Source organism: Corylus avellana, chromosome 2 (assembly GCF_965113065.1).
Source record: "Corylus avellana chromosome 2, dhCorAvel1.hap1.2, whole genome shotgun sequence".
NCBI classification, from domain to species: domain Eukaryota; kingdom Viridiplantae; phylum Streptophyta; class Magnoliopsida; order Fagales; family Betulaceae; genus Corylus; species Corylus avellana.
In genome coordinates this window covers 4,110,398-4,133,956 of record NC_142491.1, presented here as the reverse complement: position 1 = coordinate 4,133,956, position 23,559 = coordinate 4,110,398, and the positions used below count along the sequence as shown (strand labels likewise).

Sequence of the window (23,559 nt, the reverse complement as noted above, 5' to 3'; positions counted from 1 at the left end):
TTGGCCTAGAATTGCTTTGATACAATGAAAAATTTTGTGATGTTTTATTCAAAAGTCTTAAAAAAATACAAGTACAATATACAATGTCTTATATATACACACTGAGTAACCTAAATACATATGAATAACATAAAATAATAAAGTTAATATTTGCCATATGGTGCATATGTCTTCTTGGAGTGCAAGGCATTCATTGCCTGCAATACTTTCCTTATGAGGAATATTTGATCAAGAGCTGTATGGATGGTTGGAGACCCTTGTGATCCTGTTATGTGCATATCTGGGATGTGTTGTAATATATGTTACAAACATTTTTTTGAAAACATTTTATGATTTGATATTATTTATTAGTTTACACAAGTACAACATATAAAAGAAAGTGATATCTATTATTTATTTCACTTTTTGAGAGTTACATCTTATTTAAGGAGACATGTCCTTTTACAGCTTATTTTAAGAGGAATTTCTTGAACCAGTAGCTAGAATCCTTGAGGTGTCTTTTCAAATTGTCCTTAAAATCCACAAAAGTGATGCCATTTTTAAGGAAGTAACTACTGTCCCATTCAAAGCTGTCAAGAAATGACCATGAATAGTGTGCCTTCACGTTTGCACCCTCCCTGCACAAAATTTAACCGTTAATATCCACAATCAAAATTGAGATGAAAAAATGCTCTACTGGTTTATTCACTAATGAACCATTGTCAAATCGCTTTTTTAAGGTTTAAAAATTATCAATTTATTTAATAAGGTTAGAACTGTAATTAAATAGATTTTCATTCAACCTTCTGTTGATACCAAGTCATATTCAATAAAAAGTTGACATGTGTCTTGTTTAGTAAAAATATAAAAAAACATAATTTTATAAACTTAGGTATAAAAATAAAAAATAAAAAACTCTAGAAAAAATGGTTCTTTATTTTGTTGCTTTATATTTTATTTATAATTTTTTAAACATAACCGTGTCCTCTTATTCTTACTTTCTTTTTTGCTATTTTAGAAAATAATATTTACTGACGACCAGGAGAACGCATTTTCCATTTCTTAATATGTGAGAGGCACTTGTATTTTATATAGTATGTACTTCTAACAAAGTTTTTTAGTAGTATTAATAATAAAGCATGTGCTTTTCACATGTTTAAAAGACCAATGTCCCTTTTTAGAAGACAAATTATAGAAACTCTTACCATCTGGTTTGTATGAAATTTCTGTCCAAAAACTTTTTTTGTATTTAAAATTGTCTTCTATGTTTTTTTAGCCCGCGGATGATATTTAATTACAAACACTAACTTTTTTTTTTTTTTTTTGTCCTATTCTATACTTAGTGACAAACACTCACTTGATAGATTTTGAAAGAGATAATAAATTCAAGTAATAATATTTGATCCTCCCACTATCCTTTGTGATATCTTTAAGATCTGGATCACCGATTCCTACAAAAAAAGAGTAAAATAAATTCTATTACCAACACATTTCTCAAAAAAACAAAAATAGTATTAGCAATACTAATGCACATAAAAATAAGAAAAAAATTACTCTTACCATCCCCAATCTTAGATCTACCACCCAATTTGGTAGGGCACATGAATTAAATTGATAAACTTAAAAAACATAACAAATTGAGTTGTAGATTGCACGAGTTAAGTTTTCCCTAAAAAATAAAATAGGTAAATAAATATCAATAGAGAAATTGTTATACCATTCTCCGTTATGTATACAACGGGATTGTTGTATTTTTCTTTTATGTATAGAAGAAGCTTTCGTAATCCCTCCGGTTGGATGAACCCCGTCTGCAAAACCATTTAATTACACCATATTGGTTTAGTAAAATGACATATATTTGCAACATAACACACAAAATATAAAAATGTCCACTGAGGGAAGGAATAGGATCCTCTCAATTTCTAGTAAAATTGAAAAGATCAACTCTTTAGTTAATATTTTATTTTGTTGAATATGACCGTGTAAAATGTAATATGAACATGAAATGAAGAGAATCCTAATACTGATACTAAAGGGAGAGAGAGTTTATGTGTGTGCTTACACTAGTGGTTTTGGCATGCACATCAGTCCAAAAAGTGACGTTGACACCGTTTGCTGAGGCAAGGTTTTCTGCATAACCTGCGGAATAATAGCTTATACCAAGAAAATCAAGGGACCCTTTTACCAACTTGGATTGAGCTTCAGTGAATTTTGGTAGTCGATTCCCCAATACAGACTTTATTCTCTCGGGATAGTCACCAAATATAACAGGATGGACGAACCTACCAATATTGTAGGATAAAGTAGTTAATATCATTTTTTTTTAATTATTAAAAAAGGTTTTTTTTTTAAAGAATGTATCTTACAACACTCACCATCCAAACACAAAGTCAATATATCTAGAGGTGGCCTCGCGGCTAGAAGATGTGTTGTATTTTGGCTCCATCCAAGTGCTATATGTTGTGACCCCAATTTTTCCCTTTTGATATGGCTGCACACATTCATATTAATTTAATCACAAGAGGTCCAATATTTAATATTCATATTTATTTTAATATTTAGCCCCTAAGCTTACTATGAGTGACAAACTTAGGGGGGCTAGTAGAGGCCATGACTCTTTCATTTTACCAAAAAAAAAAAAATTGTCACATAGTATTAGAGCCAAGATCGCGGTGGATGTTGATATCTAACACCAAACGACCCAAAATGTTCTCATCCTTTTCTCGTATTACTTCTCCTATTTCCCTATTTATATTTTATTTTTAAAAACTGTTACATGGTGTCAGAGCCATAATTCTCTGTTTCAAACTTGTCTCTATCATTCACCCTCATTTAAATTAAATATTTCTTGTGTTAGACTTTACTTAATTTTTTTTTTTTTTTTTTTTTTGACATGTCCATATAAGGGAAGAGGGAGGGTAGATTCGAACTAGTGACCTCCGCTTCATGATGCGTGGTTTACAGCTGATTGACGTCCCCATTAGGAATGTTAGACTTTACTTATTAAGAGAGAGTTTGAGCCCTCACGTGAGGGACAATGTTAAAATATCAATTAAATGATTAAATTCATTTATGACTATTGCTTAATTTTTTGTTGAACGAAATAATTAACAATGAGCATTATCATCATCTTTCTAGTTTGCTTTCTTTTTCATCTTTTTTCTCTACAAACCTGGTACTTGTCCTTGTATACTTTGACAGCGGCTCCATGAGCAAGAAGCAAGTTATGGCCGACAATGTAAGGTTCAGTAGCGGAGTTACCGGCAGCGGTGCAATTCGGGACGTAACTCGAACATCTTCCAGGTGGAAAAGTAGAAGTGCTGTACCCGTTGATGCTTATTGAAATTGGTTCGTTCATTGTAGCCCATAATTTGACTCGATCACCAAAAGTTTTGAAGCAAAAATCCGCATAATCTTGAAAATCATTCCTATATATTCATCAAACAGGACAATCACATTTATTGATTTGGAAAAATTATTTATTTGAACATTGGAGTGTATGTTTTTTTGTTGAAATGTTCACTCACACAAAGTTGGTACTTAAAGGTCCATCATATTCATCTTCAAGTGCTTGAGGAGGATCATTGTGCATGAGAAACACTAAGGGCTTGATACCTACCCACAATATGAAATTTCATAAGGACATGCATGTATAGATTACAAAACACTTTTATGCTTGTTCTAGTTTGTTTAAAGCAAAGATTTTACGGGTAATTACCTTTTCCTCCCACTAACTACAATGCATTGTCACTTTGCTCTCATGAACTGACAACCCTATTGCCTGACCCCATCAAACTACCATTTTACGCCTAAAACCCCCTTCCGTCAGTCAAAGGCGTTAACTCAGACGGTCAAAGTGATATTGTGTTGTAGTTCATAGGGGCAAAGTGACAATACGTTGTAATTCATGGGGCAAAGTGACCGGTTGACTGTCTGAGTTCCCTTTGACTTACGGAAGGGGGGTTTCACAAAATGGTAGTTTGATGGGGTCGAGCATAGGGTTGTCAATTCATGGGGGCAAAGTGGCAATGCGTTGTAGACTTGTAGTTGATGGGGGGAAAAATGTAATTACCTCAAGATTTTAAAAATACTTTTATGTTTTCAAAACCCCTTTTTTTAAAATATATATATATATATATATATATATATATATATATATATATATATATATATATATATATCATTGACATACAATTTAAATTAGAAAACACTAAAAGAAATGTTCAAAACAATCATCAAATATATCCTAGGTGACTGACTTATGTATGGTATATTTTCCATTTTTAATAGGAACAGATGTGCAATTAAGTGGGAAGACGGATATGATTACCTTAATTACTATTATTATTATAGAAATAACATTTTTCGAAGAAATTGACATGTATAGAATTAAAAATAAAAAATATACAGTTGAAAAAAAAAAAAGAAAAAGGAATTTGACCATTGGACAAGAGCTCGTTGATGAGGTCATTGTAGAATTTGACACCTTGTGAGTTCACTCCCCCGCTTACTTTGCCCTCTGTAACATAATTGGAGCTATTAGAGAATTACAATGAATTTTTATATTAATGCCACTCATCTTAGATGATTAATCATATATTAAGCCAGGATCTTACTTGGTAATACTCTGCTCCATGAGATAGAAAATTTGAATGAGTCAACTCCAATCGTTTTCAACAGTTGTACGTCCTCCTGTTGAATATTTCGATTGTCAAAAGAAAAAGACATATATATATATATATATATATAGAGAGAGAGAGAGAGAGAGGGAGAGAGAGGAACACGCATTCTACCTTATACCGATGATAAAAGTCACAGGCTACATCTGCATTTTTAGCATCAGGACTATCCGGAATTTTTTCTGCTAAGCCACCAAGTAAATGTGTCAAAAAAATTGAATAATAATTAGGAAATGTTAAGAATTCCAAACTTGTTAGAATATATGGCTTATGAACACCATAATAGAGCCAAACTATCATTATAATTACATTATGTCAAGCTTTTAACTTGTAATAGTTTTGTGATATTGCAACTGTGAGTAAGTCACTCGATGCCATTTGAAATGAAAAGCCGTTTAAAAAAGGACACATATACGTACCCCAACTACTATGGAATGAGTGTGTAAAATGATATTACTCAATCATTTAAGTGTGAGTTTGAAATTTTCAATCAAAATGAGCCCAATTTTCTTCACTATTTCTACCAAAGCCATACATCAAAGCTTTATTATTATTATTATTTTTTTTTAGATAGAGAGAGACCTGGATGATTCTTGATGAAAGTATCCCATGTACTAGGTCCCCTGCCATCGATATTTGTTGCTCCTTCAATCTAGCCAAAAAAGATATAATGTTCAAATTATGTGTTTTTCCTTTTTCTATTTGTAATTGACATGCAAGGTATAAATTAACATGCAGAAGGGGGTGACCATAGTGGCTAATTTGTCTGGGCATGACTGTAGTAATAGCTACCCATTGGGATAGGATGAGCATAAAAGGTGGGCACATCATAAGCTCCCTTAAACTCGATTGAGCCGTAGTTTGATATAGCCTCATCAAGGCATCGGTGAAACCGAAGGTGATTTATACTAATCATGAATGAAAATTCCCATTGCAAGGGTCGAGCCATGCCCTAATGAATGCTAAATGAAGCCTGAAAGTAGTGCATGTATATATACATACCATGTAAGCAGCTGAAGCTGTTCCAAATATAAAATCAGCAGGAAAACTGGTCCGATTGAAATGTATTGAATCTTTACTCAGTTTTGCACTTACAAAGCACATGGAGGCCAAGGCCATGGCTAGGAGGCAAAATAGATAAGGACCTTGGTGACCTGCCATGTCTTTGTTTGTTTGTTTAATGCTTGATAGCTTCAAGCTCTCTTATATAAGTTTTGAATGGGTGTTCAATCTCCGCTTATTTCAAATTCTGGTTGCTGTTTCGATAACAAGTTTCTATTTTTATATTTTCAAGACAGCAAAACACATTTCATTTGCAACACACATCTTTTGAAGTTTGTTATGAGAATCAAAACAGGTGAAAACAAAAACACTAAAAACAAGAAATATGGAAACAACTTTACCAATATTCTAGCTGTTTAATTTGTTTGGCAAATTGGTTTTTGTTTATGATTCGATTGTTTTTATTGTTTCTTTTGTTTTTTTTTTTTTTGTTTTTGCTAAAAATGGTTTGGCAAACTGTTTCTAGAAATAGTTTCTGAAAGCAGAAAACATTTTTTGTTTCAGAGTACTTCTGCAAAATTCCTTTCAAAAAAGTTTCCACTAATTAGAAGAAAATAATAAACTGTTTGCCGTTTCCACAAAGGATGTAAAAGGCCAGTTGGGAAAATGTTTTCGTTTCTATTGTTTAACATTAACAAACGGTTATTTTAGATTCAACTTAATAGTTATCTCAATTAGGTCGGAAAAAAATGTGGAAAAAAAAAGCTCCCTTAATGAATCATCAACACATGGCAAAAGAGATAAAATGAAAGACTAGAACAAGTTTATTTTTTTTTTTTTTTAAGATAAGTAATGTTATTTAGTAGAATGTTATACCATTGCTAAACAATTAAAATGACTTGTTAAGTTTATATTCTCAATAGTTATATATACTTATTCCTTATCGCAAGAGAGAGATTTTACAATAATATATATCTGGGCTGACTCATTTACTACATGACTTAGGCAGGCACCTAAGGCCCAAAATAGAAAGGCTCCTATAGTATAAAAAACAAATGAAGACAGGTTTGTTACCAAAAAAAAAAAACAGAAAAAAAAAAAAAAAAAAAAAAAAAAAAAAGGGCATTATCTCACCCTTCGGGAGACCGAGACTCTAAATCCCATGAAAAAAGCAATGCAAGGCCCAGAAACACAAATGATTCTTGAAAAAAAAAAAAAATCAAATCAAATCAAATCAAATTAATCTTATTCTTTGAACAATATGTATTCAGCAAATTACCAAAATCACTCCCTAAAATGAGTTGCAATTTTCTCCAAAACCGAAGAAGTAGGAGGCGGCAGGAGCTATTGCCCTACAAGTCCTTCTTGTGTCACTTTAATTTATCTTTCCAAGGATGATGTGGTTCTTAAAAGCACTAATATTAATAGACTATCAGCCAACTCTCGCACCCATTGGCCCAAGGTAAAGACAGAGTGACCTAGCTACAACACTAGTGAGGCATTTAACACCATAATGTGGTATTATGGACTCATCTGATACTTTCTTTTTAGATTTATGACTTCCCTCCATTTTTCTTTTCTTTTGCGCTGAGAGTTTGAGATTATGATTGATGATTTCTTTTTCTTTTGTACTGAGGGGCATTTCATATGGTTTGTGCTGTCGGAGAGACAAGGATTAAAGGTGGTTTAATTTGTTTTTCGTCTTGTTGGGTTTTAGTTTGTCTTTTGTTTTCTTTGTTTAATGTGTTTCGAACGTTTTGCGCTGAGTGTCCCAACAAAAATAAAAAATAAAAAATAAAAAATTGTTTTTCGGTTATTGAAAATTATAGATTTATCGAACTGGCCCTAATACTCTCTCTTTTTTGGTTAGGTTAAGAATCAAAATTATCATATATTTCGTAGCATGTGAAAAATATGTAATTGCTTCTTTTAATAGCATGTGATAGGTGTTAAAGGATATATATATATATATATATATATATATATATATATATATATAAAGTTGTAGTTTTTTAATTTTGGGCTTAATTGTTTGCTTAGTCCTTACCTGTTATTCTTGTTTGTTCATTTATTTCATTAAACGAAAAAAAGAAAAGAAAAGATTAATCCCTAGACTACTTTATACACTTTTAAGTAGGCATGCAATATATAGTTTACACAATTAGCTAGGGTATTGGAGAAAGACAATTATTTTAGTTTCTCAGAGTTACATCTGGTATAAGGAGGTAGAACATCCTTTTACAGCTTATTTGAGGAGGAACATCTTGAACCAATACGCAGAGTACTTGAGGTATCTTTTCAAATTGTCTTTATAATCCACAAAAGTAAGCCCAAACCGATAGGCGAAACCGCCATCCCATTCATAGTCATCTAGAAATGACCACACATAATATGCCTTCACATTTGCTCCGTCCCTGCCAAAATTTCACCCCTTATATTTAATCTTCTCCACCAAAATAAAATTATAAAAAAAGGAATAAATTTTTTTTTATTTTATATATTTATATTTATATTTCTTATATTCTGTATATTGTTTTATTAATCAAGACACCTCTCATCTTCTAATTGAGTATGATGTGGCATAGTGAATGAAGAGATCTATTTGATAAGTAAACTAATAAGTTTTGAATTTGGGTAGCGATTTAATAGAGCATTTTTCACAAATTGAAATAGTCTCTATCTTTCCTTTTCTTTTTAAAATAAAAAATAAAATAAAATCTTAACCCATTGAGTGTTATAAATACTAGTTGAAAAACACTCACTTGATAGCTTCTAAAAGATATGATAAATGCCCGTGGAGGTATCTTATCCTCAAACTATCCTTGCGAGCATCTTTGATTGGTAAGGAGCTATTATTTGCATCGGCCATTCCTACGAAAAAAAAGAAAAAAGAAAATAAAGAGTAGAATAAATAGTATTACTAAAACTAGTTAAGACAAGGCAAATAAACATAAATAAATAAATAAGAGGGAAACTGTAATACCATTCTCCGTTATGTATATAATGGGATTGTTGTATTTTTCTTTTATATATAGTACAAGCTGATAGAGTCCCTTAGGACGGATGAAAAGCCAGGTCAAAGCAGTCTGCAAAACCATTTATACCATATTGGTTTAGTAAAATGGCAAATATATGCAACATAGAACACAAAAATATGCCAATGCCCATTGAGGGTGGGAGTAGGATCGTCCCTATTTGAAGTGAAACCGAGAGAATCTATTTTACAATCAATATTTTATTTTGTTGCATCTAATAATGTGTATAGTTCTACGTGTTTTAAATTTCAAATGATGTCACTATGGCGTTGTTTGGTAAACACCCAAATACTGTTCACCAAAAAAAAAAAAGAGAGAGAGAGAGAGAGAGAGAGAGAGAGAGAGAAAGAGTAATGATTAGTATAAAAAAGTGAAAAAAAAAAAAAAAAAAAAAAAAAAAAGGTGGTATTGAAAAATAGACAAGTTTTATTTTGTAGTGATATTTTTATTTAAATAATAGTCAAAAGTAAATAATATGATATAAAAAATGAAAATGTTTTGATGTTGATTTTTTTGAAAAATGAGGTGAATAGTATTTGTGGGTTGGAACAAACACCCTCTATATATTCAGCACGTTGTAACATATTTACCATGAATAATGATAAGCTTCACACTTATTTTACAATGGTTGACGTGCCGTATTTTAAGTGACTTTCTATTTTTCTTTTTAAGTTGTTACTTTGGGAAGCTACTTAAAAATAACACATTAGAGGTGGTGTGAAATGGGTGTGAAGAGTAGCATTAGTCATATACTATTAGATCTGTAAAATTTAATTTGGATTATGAAATGAATCATTTTCATTTAAATGAAATGAAGAGAATCCTAATCCCAGAGAGAGAGAGAGAGAGAGAGGCTTTATGTGTGTCTTTACCGGAGTACCAATAGGAGTCCCATTTTTATCAGCTGTGACAAAAAGTACATGAATGTGATTAGATAACAAAGGATATATACGATATAGAAAAGAAAAAGGATTATAATTTTGGGGCATACTAGTGAGAGTGGTTTGTCTATCTGTAACATAAGTGATGTTGACACCGTTGGTTGAGGAAGCAGTTTCTACATAATTTGTGGTATAATAGTTTATACCAAGAAAATCAATGGACCCTTTTAGCAACTTGGATTCAGCTTCAGTGAATTTTGGCAGTCGATTACCCGCTGCAAACTTCATGCTTTGAGGGTAGTCACCATATGTAATCGGATGGGCAAACCTACATAAGTTGTGTGATTGATATTTAAGCATTATGGGGCTTATAAATGTGACAAAGCATTGGTCTAAGAGTAATACTATATACTACATCATCATCTCACCCCCATCCTATTGGGCTAATATGGCAATGTTCAATAATTCTTGAATCAACCTTTGTCATAAAAGAAACGAAAAATCGAAGGGCTGATTGACACTTGCACATCAGCCCAGTTGGATAAGGGTGAGATGTGAGTATAGTATTTAGCATTTTTCATTGTTCTAATGAAATTTTTTCAAGTGTAAAAAAAAGACAATTTTCTTTCAAATTTGATTGTAATAAATTCTTCAAATTAAGTATGTTAAACTGATATATCTCCTTCAAGTATATAATTGTCACATTCATTTTTTTAAATAAATTGACAATGAATGTGAAATCACATGTTCTAAGAAAAGAAAAAAATGTGAATTTAATATATTGTATTAAAAAAATTAATCGATCCAATTTGAAAAAAAAAAAAAGATTGTCCAAAAGAAAATAGAAAATGCATACCCTTTAAAGAAGTTATGAATGTCAAGATCATTAATGACAGAGAGTAGCCACTAACATGTAACAAGTAAGGCTTAGCCACAAGGATAAGTAGTTAATATCCTTTTCTTTTCTTTTCATTTCTTTTTTTTTTTTTTTTCTTTTTTCAATAGTGCATCTTACAGAACTCACCATCCAAGGTAAAAATCAAGAGCTCTAGAGGCAGCCTTGCGGCTGGAAGATGTCTGGTATTTTGGCTCAAACCAATGGGTCACTATTGTGATCCCAATTTTCCCCTTTTGATATGGCTGCACACAATTCATATTAAGTTAATCACAAGAGGTCCAATTTCTCATATTCATTATATTCTCATATTTAGCATCTAAGCCAAGCCTATTATCAGGGACAAACCTAGTGGGACAGGGACTATGGCAGTTTTTTTTTTAAAAAAAAAGAAACTTTTAATGTGATGACTTCATCTAATAAAAATTTCAATGCAGTCCATTAACCCTTTTTAGAGTTAAAATTTATAGTTCCCTAAGCCATCATCCTTCTTGTTTGCTTCATTTTTAATCTTTTTATGTACAAACCTGGTACTTGTCCTTGTACAATTTTACAGCAGCTCCATGAGCAAGAAGCAAGTGATGGGCTACAATGTAAGGCTCAGTAGCGGAGTTACCGGCGGTGCAATTTCCAGCGTACTTGGAACATCTTCCGGGTGCAAAACTGCCGGTGGTGTACCCATTGATGCCTAATCCATTTGGTTCGTTCATTGTAACCCAGAGCTTGACTCGATCACCAAAAGTTTTGAAGCAAAAATTTGCATAATCTGCATAATCCTTCCTATATATTCATAAAACGGGGCAGTCACATTTATTGATATGTTAACATTAATTTTTTGAGCACTGGAGCGCTGTTCTTTTTTTTTTCTTTTTTCTTTTTTTGATTTGTTTTGACTTACACTATCTTGAGACTTAAAAGTCCACCATATTCATCTTCAAGTACTTGAGGAATATCAAAGTGGAAGAGAGTCACAAAGGGCTTAATACCTGACCACAATATGAAATTCATAAGGACGTGTATATAGAACCATTCAAAGCATTAGTAGGTCTCCTTTGATAATGATTTTAAAAACGCTTTTCTGTTTTCAAAATATATATATATATATATTTTGAAAACAGAAAAGCGTTTTTAAAATCATTATCAAATTATATATATATATAACAAAGCATTTAAAATACAAAACACTTTTCTAAACTATTATCAAACGTATCCTTAGGCCATTGATTTATGTATACATGATATATTTCCCATTTTTAATAAGAATAGATGTTCAACTCAGTGGGAAAACAGATTTGATTAGCTCAACTCTGAAGTTAATTATGATTAGAGAAATAATATTTTTAAAGAAATTGACATGTATAGAATAAGAAATTTTAAATAAAAAAAATGCTGAAAAGAAAAGAAAAAGCGGAATTAATTTGACCATTAGATAGGAGCTCGTTGATGAGGTTGTTGTAGAATTTGACACCTTGTGGGTTCACTCCCCTGCTTAATTTGCCCTCTGTAAAGATAATTGTAATATTAAATATAATTGAATTCATTAGAAAATTACATGATTAAATATTTAATCAATGGTAGAGATTGATCTAAGGGATGATCTTACTCGGCAATATTCTGGACCAAGAGATAGAAAACCTGAAGGAGTCTAATCCAATTCTTTTCATCAGTTTATGTCATCCTGTTGAATTTTTTGATTATTAGAAGAAATAAAGTTTTAAAAATAAATAAAAATTTGTCCACGGTGAAACCTTGTGTATAAGAAGCATTCTATCTACCTTATAACGATGATAAAAGTCATCGGCTATGTCTCCATTACTACCGTCCGCAATTTTTTCTACCAAACCATGCCACCATGTAAATCTCTCAGGGAAAAAAAATGCCAAACAACAGAAATTTAACAATAAATAGGAAAGACATGTCAAAAACTGTTTTAAAAAATCAATTTAAGTCATAACATTCAACCTATCTAAAACACACTAAAGAAACCCCTTGAATAATAATTTTTGTAATATAGGGGGTTAACCTGAGAATGAAAGGGTGAGAAATGGTTGATATATATATATATATATATATATATATATAATAAGTGTCATGTGAATCGTCACGTTAGTCTATAAACATAATAAATGTCATTTAGACTGTCACAGCAGATCACATTTAAGTAGCTGAAATAGTAAATATCACATCAATTTATAAATACCTTGTAATAAAAGTGGTATGTACTACTCCTAGCGACACTCATTACTATTTTTTATACAATTGAGAGATTTTATACAAACAAATTAAGGAGCCAAAATTGCTTCACTGTTTTTTTTTTTTTTTTTGGGAGGGGGGAGGGGGGGGGGTTGAGACAATGAGTTTTGTGCAATTAGCTCTTAGAGGATGGTGATTTGCTGGTTATTGGAATTTTTTTTTAACGGAAATCTGAAGATTTCATTGATTAAAGATCGTAAGCATAAAGCTATTACAAGTAAAGTAAAAAGTTCTAACAGCACAAAGTATAAAGCTCTGCAAAAATCATAACCATATGTTATGTGATTACATTGTGGATGACTTTGATGACATTTCTCAACCTAAAGTCATAGATACAAAATGAAGTACCCCACAACTAGATTGAGATCTCCTCATTTTTTTAAAAAATATATGGGCCCTCCATTACATCTAACGGTCCAAACAAATATAGAAGTTTGTGTGTTATCGAGGTAATTAATTTTAGTTTTCAACGCGTCAAACCCATTTGCCTCGGTAACATACACACTCTGCATTTATTTGGACCATTAAATATAATTTAAAAATCTCATATTTGAAAAGAACGGAGATTTACGACTCCCTTTTGTAAGCTGTCCGAATTTCAGTGAAATTTGAAGTATCAAACCACATCCAAAAAAATCAAGATCAAGAAGATACTTATTTGAAGATATTGGGATCTGAGTGTTAGAATTACAATGCCATTAAACATATAGTATAATCTTTGGAGAGAGAAAGAGAGAGACCTGGATATTTCTTGGGGAAAATATCCCATATGCTTGGTCCCTTGCCATCGATATGAGCTGCTCCTTCAGACTGGCCAAAAAAGAAATAATGTTCAAATAATTAATGTGCTTTTCCAGCTTCTTGCTTTTGTTAAAGGCATGCAGGGTAAAAATGCATGCTAATTGAAGCCTGAAAGAAGTCCATATATATATATATACCTGGTAAGCAGCAGAACCAGCACCAAATATAAAACCAGCAGGAAAACTGCTCCGATTGAAAGGCACTGAGTAATGGCTGGGTTTTGCAGCTTCAGTGCAAGGACACAAGAAGGCCAAGGCCAGGAGGCAGAATAGAAAAGGACCTTTAACTCTTGCCATCTCTAAGTTTGCTGCTTAAAGATGCCTACTTTCAAGCTCTCCTATATATAAAGAATTTCATGAGGGAACAGTTGATTGATTCAAATCATTATACTGTTCTTTCTATAATCCATATATTATTTTAAAACCATGTTTATCTTTTTGTACTATTCTATTATTTCCTTCACAATTGATCTGCACCATGCAGCTCATACCTTCTCAATATCTATATATGTCATTCATCATTATTATATCTCAGAATATTAATTAGAAGAGTAAATTTATCATTTTTTTTATTTAACAAATGTTGATTTAACAATATAATAATTAAAGTAAAAATTTTAAATTTGAACCCCATATTTATAATTCATAATAATATTTGTTTGTTGTCCTCAAGGGCTAGCTTAACTAGTTGAAAACTACACCTCATGAAGCGGCAGTTACTAGTTCGAATCTCTTCTCTTCCCTCTTGTGTGAACATGTCAAAAAATAATAATAATATCTGCTTGTCAGAAACTAATAACAGAAAGAGCCTAAATGTACGGTGAAAAATCGAATTCGTTCTCTTAAACCAATTGAGCCATAGCGTAATCATATTCCACCAATTATGACACTAGCAACACTCAAAGAGGTGATATGAAAAAATAATTTCTTTTCTATTTTTTTCACTTCTCATTTAAGTTATATCTTGCACAGATATTTAAGAGAATCTTTTGTAATTGAATATTGCACAAGCTGGGCAGATTATAGCATAGAGAGAAGTATTTTAAGAGAAATGTTTGAATTCATTAAAATATTTATTTTTTTGGTCATTTTAATTTTAAGTGGTATGACTTATTTTAAAATTAATAAATTTTAAAATTTTAAAAAAAATGGGTCATACCACCTAGAATTAAAATGAAAAAAAATAAATAAATAATAATAATAATAATAATAATAAAGCCAAGCATTTATTGTATTTTAATAGGAGAAAATGGTAGATGGCAAGGTTAAACTATACCAGTACAGAAGGGTACTCTTGCTCAGTCTTGTCATAAAAAAATAAAAGTGGTGGATATGAAAACTACGCATACTATTTAATTTGGATTGTACCATGTGGACCATTATTGTATTGAAAAAGAAAAGAAATAAAGAAATGGAAGATAATTGTTGACCATTATTTCAGGATTTCTCATTCTACCAAGATGGATCCACCATCCATGAGTTGCAGTAATGGTTTGGTCTCAAACCTTCAAACTAGCTAGATCGGAAAACCCCCTTTTTAAATTAGTTTATTAAATTAACATGTGATTAAAAAATATATATAACTTTTAGGTGTATTTTTAATTCATACATATATTTTTAATAAAGAATGCAATAAATTATATTAAATAATTTTTTTTTTCAATACAATTTAGAGAAAAACTTTGTTGGTACATTAATTGGTCTCGGTCTCTCCCTAGCTCAGTCTCTTTATCCAGGGAGTCATATAAACAAACGAAAATTTTCGTCCAAAATCATACTTGACTTAATAAGGCATTTTTATTTCTAGCTTAGATTTATCATACTTCCAAGATCATCCCATTCCAATCATTTGAGTTAATAAACTCTACATCTTGGCATTTAGAATGTTTATCTAATAGTTAACGCCAGTGCATGCATGTTACCCATAATCAATTTGTTGAGGAAAATGCCTGAGTACATAAATTCCAGCTCATGGTTTGGATTTTTTTTTTTTCATTAAAAAAAAAAAAAATTAAAGTGGTTTGTCCTATAGTTTAAGTTTACACGTTAAAGTCTATATCGATCTTTTCTTGATATTTAATTTGAATACAATGTGTATTACACTTAATTTTAATAATTTCAAATATAAAAAAAATTCCTTTAAATTATGGTTAAAAAATATTTTAATTTATGAAATTAATAACAATAATAAAAAAAATTATCCTTATCAAATATAAAAGGATCACCTCCCCACTGTTAAAGCCTTTTACATGCAAGAATATAATTTTGCTTTCTCATAATGTAAATAATCTTCTAATAAAGAATCAAAGTTGACAGACGTTCTTTTAAAAAAAAGAAAAAAAAGGTTGACAGACGTTATGATGAATTGGTAGGATCATGTCCTCGAGAGGTATGTAACTCAATTGGCTGTGATCATGTCTAATAAAACGAAAGTCACCAGTTTAAATTATTTTCCTTTTTTTTGTAAGAACATGTTAAAAAAAAAAATTGGTAGGGCCCTTATATTAAACATAGAGATCTAAATAAATAATTTGGCATGGGCAATGCAGACGAATAAGTGCAGGGTGATCACCGACAGAAGTGATATATATATCTATCTATATTAAATGAGTGATGATAGAAAGAATACGGGCGTGATGCATACCCGTGTTTTTTAATAATTTTTAATATTTTTTAATTATTTAATTATAAAATATATATATATATATATTAAAAAACACGAACGTGGGTGATAATGGAGCCAGCTTGATAGAAAAGGCATATATTATACGGTACAGCTAGATGTCAGATAATGATTCCTTTCAACAGGATTGACAGGACAATGGGCCACTGCTCATAATTGAGTACTTTTTTTCACTCGTTTTATTTATATTGAGGTAACTTTTATATGTTAAAAAATAAATAATAATAAGGTAACTTTTATAAAAATTGAATGTGTGATAAATAAAAATTAAATTTTAATTTAATGGTAATTTTTAATTTAATCTAAAAATTTATGGAAATAAATGTGAATGAGTGAGTGAGTGTAGCATTACTCTTCTTAAATAATTGTCTTTAAGTTCCTGCACATAACTAATTTTATTTTATTTTTTGAACAAAGTTATCTTCATTAATATGAAATTAATCTCCATCATACATTATCAAATATATATGTTGAAAACTTTACGGCCTCAAAACTAGGGACGGAAGGAGGGGGGATTGGTATTGGCTATGACCCCCCTCCAATTCCTAACATTCTAACAACAAAATTTCAAGGTAAAAATAAGTAAATAAATTTCTGCCAACCGGCTTCTAGTAGCAAATTTTTTTGACTCCTAACCCCTACCCATAATAGTTTCTAGCTTCGTCCTTACCCAACACTATCTATGACATTCTCTTGGGCTATTACAAAATAACACCTTAAAAATGTCATCATTACAATCAGTATATAAAATAAACCAAAAGAATCACGTCCCTACTTGCTGTCTATTTCATCAATGGCAATTCTTCCATAAACTTGATAACTCCTCCGTCATCATTCAATAGTTTGCTTCTAGAAAAAAAAATAAAAGACCTATCGGAAACCATTATGTTATTTTAAGTAAAACTTAAGAAAACAACAAATTCAAGACTTGTTGCAGCCAAAACAACAACAGACTTGTCTTATTCAAAAGCAAAAACGAAAATACATAATAATAAAAAATAAAAAAATAAAAGAAGTAAAAAACACCCCATTCCCGGACAAAAATTTGCTACAAACTGGTTTGTAGCTAATTCATACAAACTAATCTAATAAAATGACAGTAGAATGATGCAAAAAGGCCAGCGGTTGGAAAGAATGGGTGGCTAGCAAGCACGATGAGCGGTAACTTGGATGGATGGAACTGATGGAGAAAGCCAGATCTGATTCTAGATAAAATAGTCAATAATGATAATCTTAAATTCAACGATAATTTTAAATGTTACATTACAGTTGGGAGGACATCAGGAGAACACTAGAAGAACACCTATAATTTTTCATATATTAATTAGTTAGTTCGTATATAATAAGTACGAATACTTAACTATGGTTAATATATATATATATATATATATATATATATGATAATATGTTAATAAGTTAGTGTATATTAATTATAGTTAGTTTTTTTTATTATTATTATTATTTTTTATTTTATATATATATATGTCCACACAAGTGAAGAGGGAGGGAAAATTCGAATTAGTGACTTCTGTTTTATGAAGCGTGGTCTACTACCGATTAAATTACCCCTTGAAGACTTAATTATAATTAGTTATAAAATACTCTCGAACATAACTATTAACTATAAGTATTAACATACTAATATGTTAATTAGTTAGTGTATATTAATTATGATAATATGATAATATGTTAATCCTTTTTTTTTTTTTTGGTAGAATGAATACCCTTTCAAAAAAATATATATATATATAGTTAGTTATATACATATACGATAATTATATGTGTGTGTAATTATAAATGCTATTACCATCCATTTGCTAGGTTTTTAGAGTTGATTTGCTCAGCACTTGCACTGCATTATTGTTTGTTCATTATATTCATTATTATTCATATATAGAAAAAAGATTAATACCTATAATGTATAAAAGAAAGAAATCTTTAATCAGTGAATCATAAAGCTAGGCCGGAGAAAGACGATTTTCTCTCTTTATTCACTTAACTCTCTCACAGAGTAACATCATATTTAAGGAGAAACGTCATTTTACAGCTTATTTTAGGAGGAACATCTTGAACCAATACGAAGAGTACTTGACATATCTTTTTAAATTATCCTTAAAATCTATAAAAGTGAAGCCAAATCGAACAGTGTAACCGGCATCCCATTCAAAGTCGTCAAAGAATGACCACGCATAGTATGCCTTCACATTTGCACCATCTCTGCCAATCACAGTTAAAAACTTAATTAAAATCCTCAAGCAAAATTAAAATAGTTATATTTATTACTATTTTTTTTTTTTACTATAAATCCTTTACTGGTTTTTTACTTTCCTTTGAAAAAAAAAAAAATTTGAATGGAAATTTTTTTTTTTTTTTTTTTTTAACTCATCTAGTATTACAAATATATTTGTTGAAAAACACTCACTTGATAGCTTTTGCAAGATATGATAAATGCCCGTAATGGTATCTTATCCTCAAACTATCCTTGCGGGCATCTTTAATTGGTAAAGAGCTATTATTTGCGTCAGCCAGTCCTGCAAAGAGAGAGTACAATAAATAGTATTACTAATACTACTTAAGACACGACGAATAAAAATAAAGAAAAATTATACTTAATTATCTCTCAACTTACCACCAAATTTACAACGTTCTCTCAATATTTCAAGAATGGTATAAAAAATTGGTAAGAAACTTTAATCAAATTGAAAAAACATTATAAATTGGATGGCATATATTAAGAGGGTAGATGTAGTTTCTTCTAAAAGTAAAATAAATAAATAACAAGTGATAAATTGTTATACCGTTTTCCGTTATGTATATAATAGGATTGTTGTATTTTTCTTTTATATATAGCAAAAGCTCATGGATTCCCTTCGGATGGATGAAAAGCCAGTCCAAATCTGTCTGCAAAATCATTTACATTATATTGGTTATCAGCAACATAGCACACAAAAATATAAGTAATGTTACTCTTCTCACCTATTTATCATTTACCGATAACATGATGTATTTTAAGTGTTTTTTTTTTTTTAAGTGTCTAACATGATAATAAATAAGTTTAAAGAGTAGCATTATTTCACAAAAATATACACATGCATGCTCACGGAGGGAGAGAGGGTTTCTATGTGTTTACCGGAGTACCGATAGGAATCCCATTTTTAGAAGCTGTGGCAACAAATTACATAAATTGGATTAGATAATAAAGGATAGGACAAAGTTTTCATTTAAACTAGATTGGAGAAAATTTCTCTAATTCAATCGATTAAATTAATATTTGTCTTTAGAGTATGCGATTTTTCACATGTATTTTTATATGCTTTGTCAATTCTATTAAAAATACATGTGAAAATTACATACTCTAAAAATATATGTCAGTTTAATAGACTGTGTTGGAAGAATTAAAAAGCAAATAAAAAAGAAAAATGATTATAATTTTGGAGCATACTAGTGAGAGTGAGTTGTCTGTCTGTAACATAACTGACATTGACACCGTTGGTTGAGGGAGCACTTTCTGCATAGTTTGTGGTGTAATAGTTTACACCAAGAAAATCAAGAGATCCCTTTAGCAACTTGGATTGAGCTTCAGTGAATTTTGGCAATCGATTACCCACCAAAGATTTCATGCTCTGTGGATAGTCACCATATATAATCGGATGAGCAAACCTGCATGAATTTCGAATAATATTAAACATTTTGGTGCATATGATAGCAGCAAAGTATAGTTCGAAAGAAATTTTTTCATGAGAAAAAAAATACCATCCAAACAAAAAATCTAGAGCTCTAGACGCTGCCTCACGGCAGGAAGCTGTTTGGTATTTCGGCTCAAACCAATGGCTCACTATTGTGATCCCAATTTTCCCCTTTTGATATTGCTGCACACAATTCATAATAAGTTAATCAAGTGAGGTCCAACGAACACTTTTATAATATTCTCTATTTTGTCAAATGAAATAATTAGCAAGGAGTGTCACCATCCTCCTTTTCTTTTAATTTTTTAATTTTTTTTTTTTTTTAATCTTTTGTTTTTACAAACCTGGTATTTCTCCTTGTACAATTTCACGGCGGCTCCGTGAGAAAGAAGCAAGTGATGAGCGACAATGTAAGATTCAGTAGCGGAGTTACCGGCGGTGCAATTTCCAACGTAATTCGAACATCTTCCTGGTGCAAAAGTACCGCTGGTGTATCCATTGATACTTAATCCATTTGGTTCATTCATTGTGACCCAATGCTTAACTCGATCACCAAAAGTTTTGAAGCAAAAATCAACATAATCTGTATAATCCTTTCTGCTCATAAAATGGGACAAACATATTTACTGATACGGTAAAACTTTTTGGGCATTGGAAAGTTCTTTTTTGTGTTTTATTTTTTACTTACACAAACTTGGGATTTAAGAGTCCACCATATTCATCTTCGAGCGCTTGAGGGTTATCATAATGTAAGAGAGTGGCAAAGGGCTTGATACCTACCAAAAAACACTTCTCACATTTATATAACATCAAAACGTTTTTTTTTTTTTTTTTCAAATAAAAAAAGATAAGAAACTTTTAAAAGCCATTATCCAACATATCCTTAAGCCATTGGCTTATATATGGTATCTTTTCCATTTTTAATAGGAATAGGTGTTCGATTTAGTAGGAAAACAGATTTGATTGCCTAAATTCTTTAGTTACTTATGATTAGAGAAATAATTTTCCCAAAGAAATTGACATGCATGTATATATGGAATTAGAAGAAAAAAATTGTTGAAAAAGAAATGACAAGGATTAATGGAATTTGACCATTAGCCAGGAGCTCGTTGATGAAGTTGTTGTAGAATTTGACACCTTGTGGATTCACTCCTCCACTTAATTTGCCCTCTGTAAACATAATTGTAATATTAAATATAGACATGCTAGAAACTATATTTTTCTTAAACTTTGCTAATTAATGCAATACTACCAATTAGCTATTTGATCTGCTATTGTTTAAAAAAAATAAAAATTTCAAGAACTAATTAATGCTGCCATAACAAAATATAATAAAAATGAGTCTCTTATATATTATTGGATCCATTAGAGAAGAACAATATTGAATTGTTAATGAATTGAAATGGGTCTCAACAATGAGATCATCTTATAATGAGACCCATCTTACATGATTAATTATTTAGTAATTATAAGTAGAGACCAATGGGCGGTGGAGATTGATCTAAGGGATGATCTTACTCGGTAATATTCTGGACCATGAGATAGAAAATCTGAAGGAGTCTAACCCAACTCTTTTCATCAATTGTATGTCCTCCTGTTGAATTTTTTGATTATTAAAAGAAATAAAATAAAAAATTTTCGACAGTGAAAACTTATAACAAACATTAATTCTACCTTATAACGATGATAAAGGTCAAAGGCTACATCTCCGCTGCTACCATCCCAAATTTTTTCTGTCAAGCCACCATATAAATTTCTCAAAAACAAAAAATGCCAAACAAAAGAAATTGAACAATAATTAGGAATTAAAGACGTACATGATAATGTTAAAAAATGTTAAGACAGATCCATTTAGATCGATTTTAATTTTTTTTTTTTCCAAACTCGTCAGAATGGCTTATGAACACTATAAGAGGCAAACTATCATTATTATAATTCATATCATCAACTCGCCTGATTTTTCGTAATATTGGAGGGGTAACACAACCAAATAATTTCAATAAGAAATGTTTGATATAAAATGGTTATAGTTAGTCGTATAGACAGCCAAATAATTTCATAAATTTTAAATATAATGAGGATAAATTTAGTAATTAATTGGTGTACTCTTTTACACGAAAAAAAGAGGGAAAACTTCAGAAAGTCCCTTAAACTAGACTTCTAGCCGTTTTGACATACCCTCTAAATTTTCAAAACTTTCACTTAGGCTCCATGAACTTTGGTTTTCTCTCATTTTAGACCATTTTAACGTTAAAGTCAAACAATTTGACTTTTTACACCCATTTTACCCTCCCCCAAAACTATGTCGTTTTGTGTCTTAAAACTACAACACATATCCAGCCCAAAACGACGTCGTTTTAGGCATTAAATTTTATTTTTATTTTTTTTAGGAAAAGCAAAATTAAAAAAAAAAAAAAAAAAGAGAGAAAAGAAAAGAAATCGGGGGTGGCTGGCCAAAATGGGGTGGTCCGGCCACCCCCTTGGCCAAAAAAAAAAAAAAAAGGGATCGGGGTGCTTTTGGGGGTGGTTCGGGGCTGGGGTGGTTTCGACTACCCCATACTGGCCGTATGAGGTGGCCGAACCACCCCCAAGGGGCTGGGGTGGTTTCGGCTACCCCATACCGGCCGTATGAGGTGGCCGAAACCACCCCCAACCCCGGACCACTCCCAAATGCACCCGATACCCCCCCCCCTTTTTTTTTTTGGCCATGGGGGTGGTCCGGCCACCCCCAAACCGGCCAGGGGGTGGCTTCAACCACCCCCGATTTCCTCCCCTTTTTTTTTTTTTTTTTTTTTAATATTATGCTCAAAACTACATCGTTTTGGGTTGTATGGAGATGTAGTTTTGAAGCCAAAACGATGTAATTTTGGAGTCCAAAACGACGTAGTTTTGGCTGAGGGTAAAATAGGTATAAAAAGTTAAAAGAGTCCAAAGTGAGAGAAAACCAAAGTTCAGGGGCTTAAGTGAGAGTTTTAGAAATTCATGGGAGGTATGTCAAACGGCTGAAAGTTCAGGAAAGCTTTATGAAGTTTTTCCAAAAAAGAATAAACATGCATATATATGCATGACTGAAAGCTAGCAAAAATAGGAAGACCAAAAAATCAACATGTTAACAAATGTTTGAACATGTTGGGATCTCATGAGTGTTAGAATCACAAAGACAGAAAGAGAGAGACCTGGATGTTTCTTGGTGAAAGCATCCCATATGCTAGGTCCCCTTCCATCGATATGAGCTGCTCCTTCAGACTGGCCAAAAAGGAAATATAATTAATGTGCTTTTCCAGCTTCTTGCTTTTGTTAAAGGCAGGGTAAAAATGCAGGCATGCTAATTGAAGCCTGAAAGTAGTCAATATATATATACCTGATAAGCAGCAGAACCAGCTCCAAATATAAAATCAGCAGGAAAACTGCTCCGGTTGAAAGGCATCGAATAATGGCTGGGTTTTGCAGCTTCAGTGCAAGCACACAAGGAAGCCAAGGCCATGAGGCAGAATAGGAAAGGACCTTTAACTACTGCCATCTCTAAGTTTGCTGCTTAAACCTTCAAGCTCTCCTATATATATATATATAAAGAATTTCAAGAGGGATCAGTTGATTGATTCAAATCATTGTACTGTTCTTTCTGTAATTCATATATTATTTTAAACCATGCACGTTCGTTTATCT

At 31.4% G+C, this 23,559-nt stretch overlaps 3 protein-coding genes across 4 annotated transcripts; all 3 read right to left on the bottom strand.

Annotated features, from left to right (window-relative positions):
• Window positions 1-448: 448 nt before the first annotated feature.
• On the bottom strand, window positions 449-5,819 carry LOC148587212 (beta-glucosidase 12-like). Its single transcript, XM_088512975.1, has 12 exons — window positions 5,661-5,819; window positions 5,241-5,310; window positions 4,773-4,840; window positions 4,596-4,671; window positions 4,421-4,498; window positions 3,507-3,594; window positions 3,152-3,407; window positions 2,355-2,470; window positions 2,019-2,261; window positions 1,697-1,782; window positions 1,337-1,430; window positions 449-617 (listed from the first exon to the last, which is right to left on the bottom strand). The coding sequence occupies exons 1-12, from the start codon at window positions 5,817-5,819 to the stop codon at window positions 449-451; spliced, it is 1,503 nt and encodes a 500-aa protein (XP_088369101.1).
• Window positions 5,820-7,755: 1,936 nt separating this feature from the next.
• LOC132167331 (vicianin hydrolase) lies at window positions 7,756-13,929 on the bottom strand. 2 transcript variants are annotated; one of them, XM_088512974.1, is made up of 13 exons: window positions 13,663-13,929; window positions 13,465-13,534; window positions 12,239-12,305; window positions 12,075-12,142; window positions 11,895-11,972; window positions 11,370-11,457; window positions 10,999-11,251; window positions 10,601-10,716; window positions 9,687-9,904; window positions 9,568-9,599; window positions 8,644-8,746; window positions 8,423-8,531; window positions 7,756-8,074 (listed from the first exon to the last, which is right to left on the bottom strand). In XM_088512974.1, exons 1-13 carry the CDS (start codon window positions 13,819-13,821, stop codon window positions 7,906-7,908), a joined length of 1,530 nt encoding a protein of 509 aa, XP_088369100.1. In that variant the 5' UTR covers window positions 13,822-13,929; the 3' UTR covers window positions 7,756-7,905. The 2 variants fall into 2 exon arrangements, with proteins under 2 accessions (XP_088369100.1, XP_059434255.2); XM_059578272.2 differs by lacking the exons at window positions 12,075-12,142; window positions 12,239-12,305 and having other exon boundaries at window positions 13,663-13,924.
• Window positions 13,930-18,173: 4,244 nt separating this feature from the next.
• Window positions 18,174-23,522, bottom strand: LOC132167330 (vicianin hydrolase). Its single transcript, XM_059578270.2, has 13 exons — window positions 23,255-23,522; window positions 23,070-23,139; window positions 21,568-21,626; window positions 21,412-21,487; window positions 20,986-21,063; window positions 20,582-20,669; window positions 20,238-20,490; window positions 19,961-20,076; window positions 19,650-19,867; window positions 19,338-19,369; window positions 19,006-19,108; window positions 18,630-18,738; window positions 18,174-18,424 (listed from the first exon to the last, which is right to left on the bottom strand). Exons 1-13 carry the CDS (start codon window positions 23,411-23,413, stop codon window positions 18,256-18,258), a joined length of 1,530 nt encoding a protein of 509 aa, XP_059434253.2. The 5' UTR covers window positions 23,414-23,522; the 3' UTR covers window positions 18,174-18,255.
• Between the last annotated feature and the right edge of the window lie 37 nt (window positions 23,523-23,559).

Bases quoted from the DNA above. Each gene is read 5' to 3' on its own strand.
- LOC132167330 (XM_059578270.2), bottom strand. From the start codon at position 23,413: ATGGCAGTAGTTAAAGGTCCTTTCCTATTCTGCCTCATGGCCTTGGCT. The intron at 21,064-21,411 runs GTAAGATCATCC...TTATGTTTACAG, and splicing joins ATGGTCCAGAATATTACCGA to AGGGCAAATTAAGTGGAGGA. The intron at 19,868-19,960 runs GTATTTTTTTTC...AAATTCATGCAG, and splicing joins CTAGATTTTTTGTTTGGATG to GTTTGCTCATCCGATTATAT.
- LOC148587212 (XM_088512975.1), bottom strand. From the start codon at position 5,819: ATGGCAGGTCACCAAGGTCCTTATCTATTTTGCCTCCTAGCCATGGCC. The intron at 2,471-3,151 runs GTTTGTAGAGAA...GAATGTGTGCAG, and splicing joins TATACAAGGACAAGTACCAG to CCATATCAAAAGGGAAAAAT. The intron at 2,262-2,354 runs GTGAGTGTTGTA...CAATATTGGTAG, and splicing joins ATTGACTTTGTGTTTGGATG to GTTCGTCCATCCTGTTATAT.
- LOC132167331 (XM_088512974.1), bottom strand. From the start codon at position 13,821: ATGGCAAGAGTTAAAGGTCCTTTTCTATTCTGCCTCCTGGCCTTGGCC. The intron at 12,143-12,238 runs AATGCTTCTTAT...AACAGGATGACA, and splicing joins CATCGTTATAAGGTAGATAG to TAAACTGATGAAAAGAATTG. The intron at 8,532-8,643 runs GTATTACAGTTT...TTTTTTTCGTAG, and splicing joins TATATACATAACGGAGAATG to GAATGGCCGATGCAAATAAT.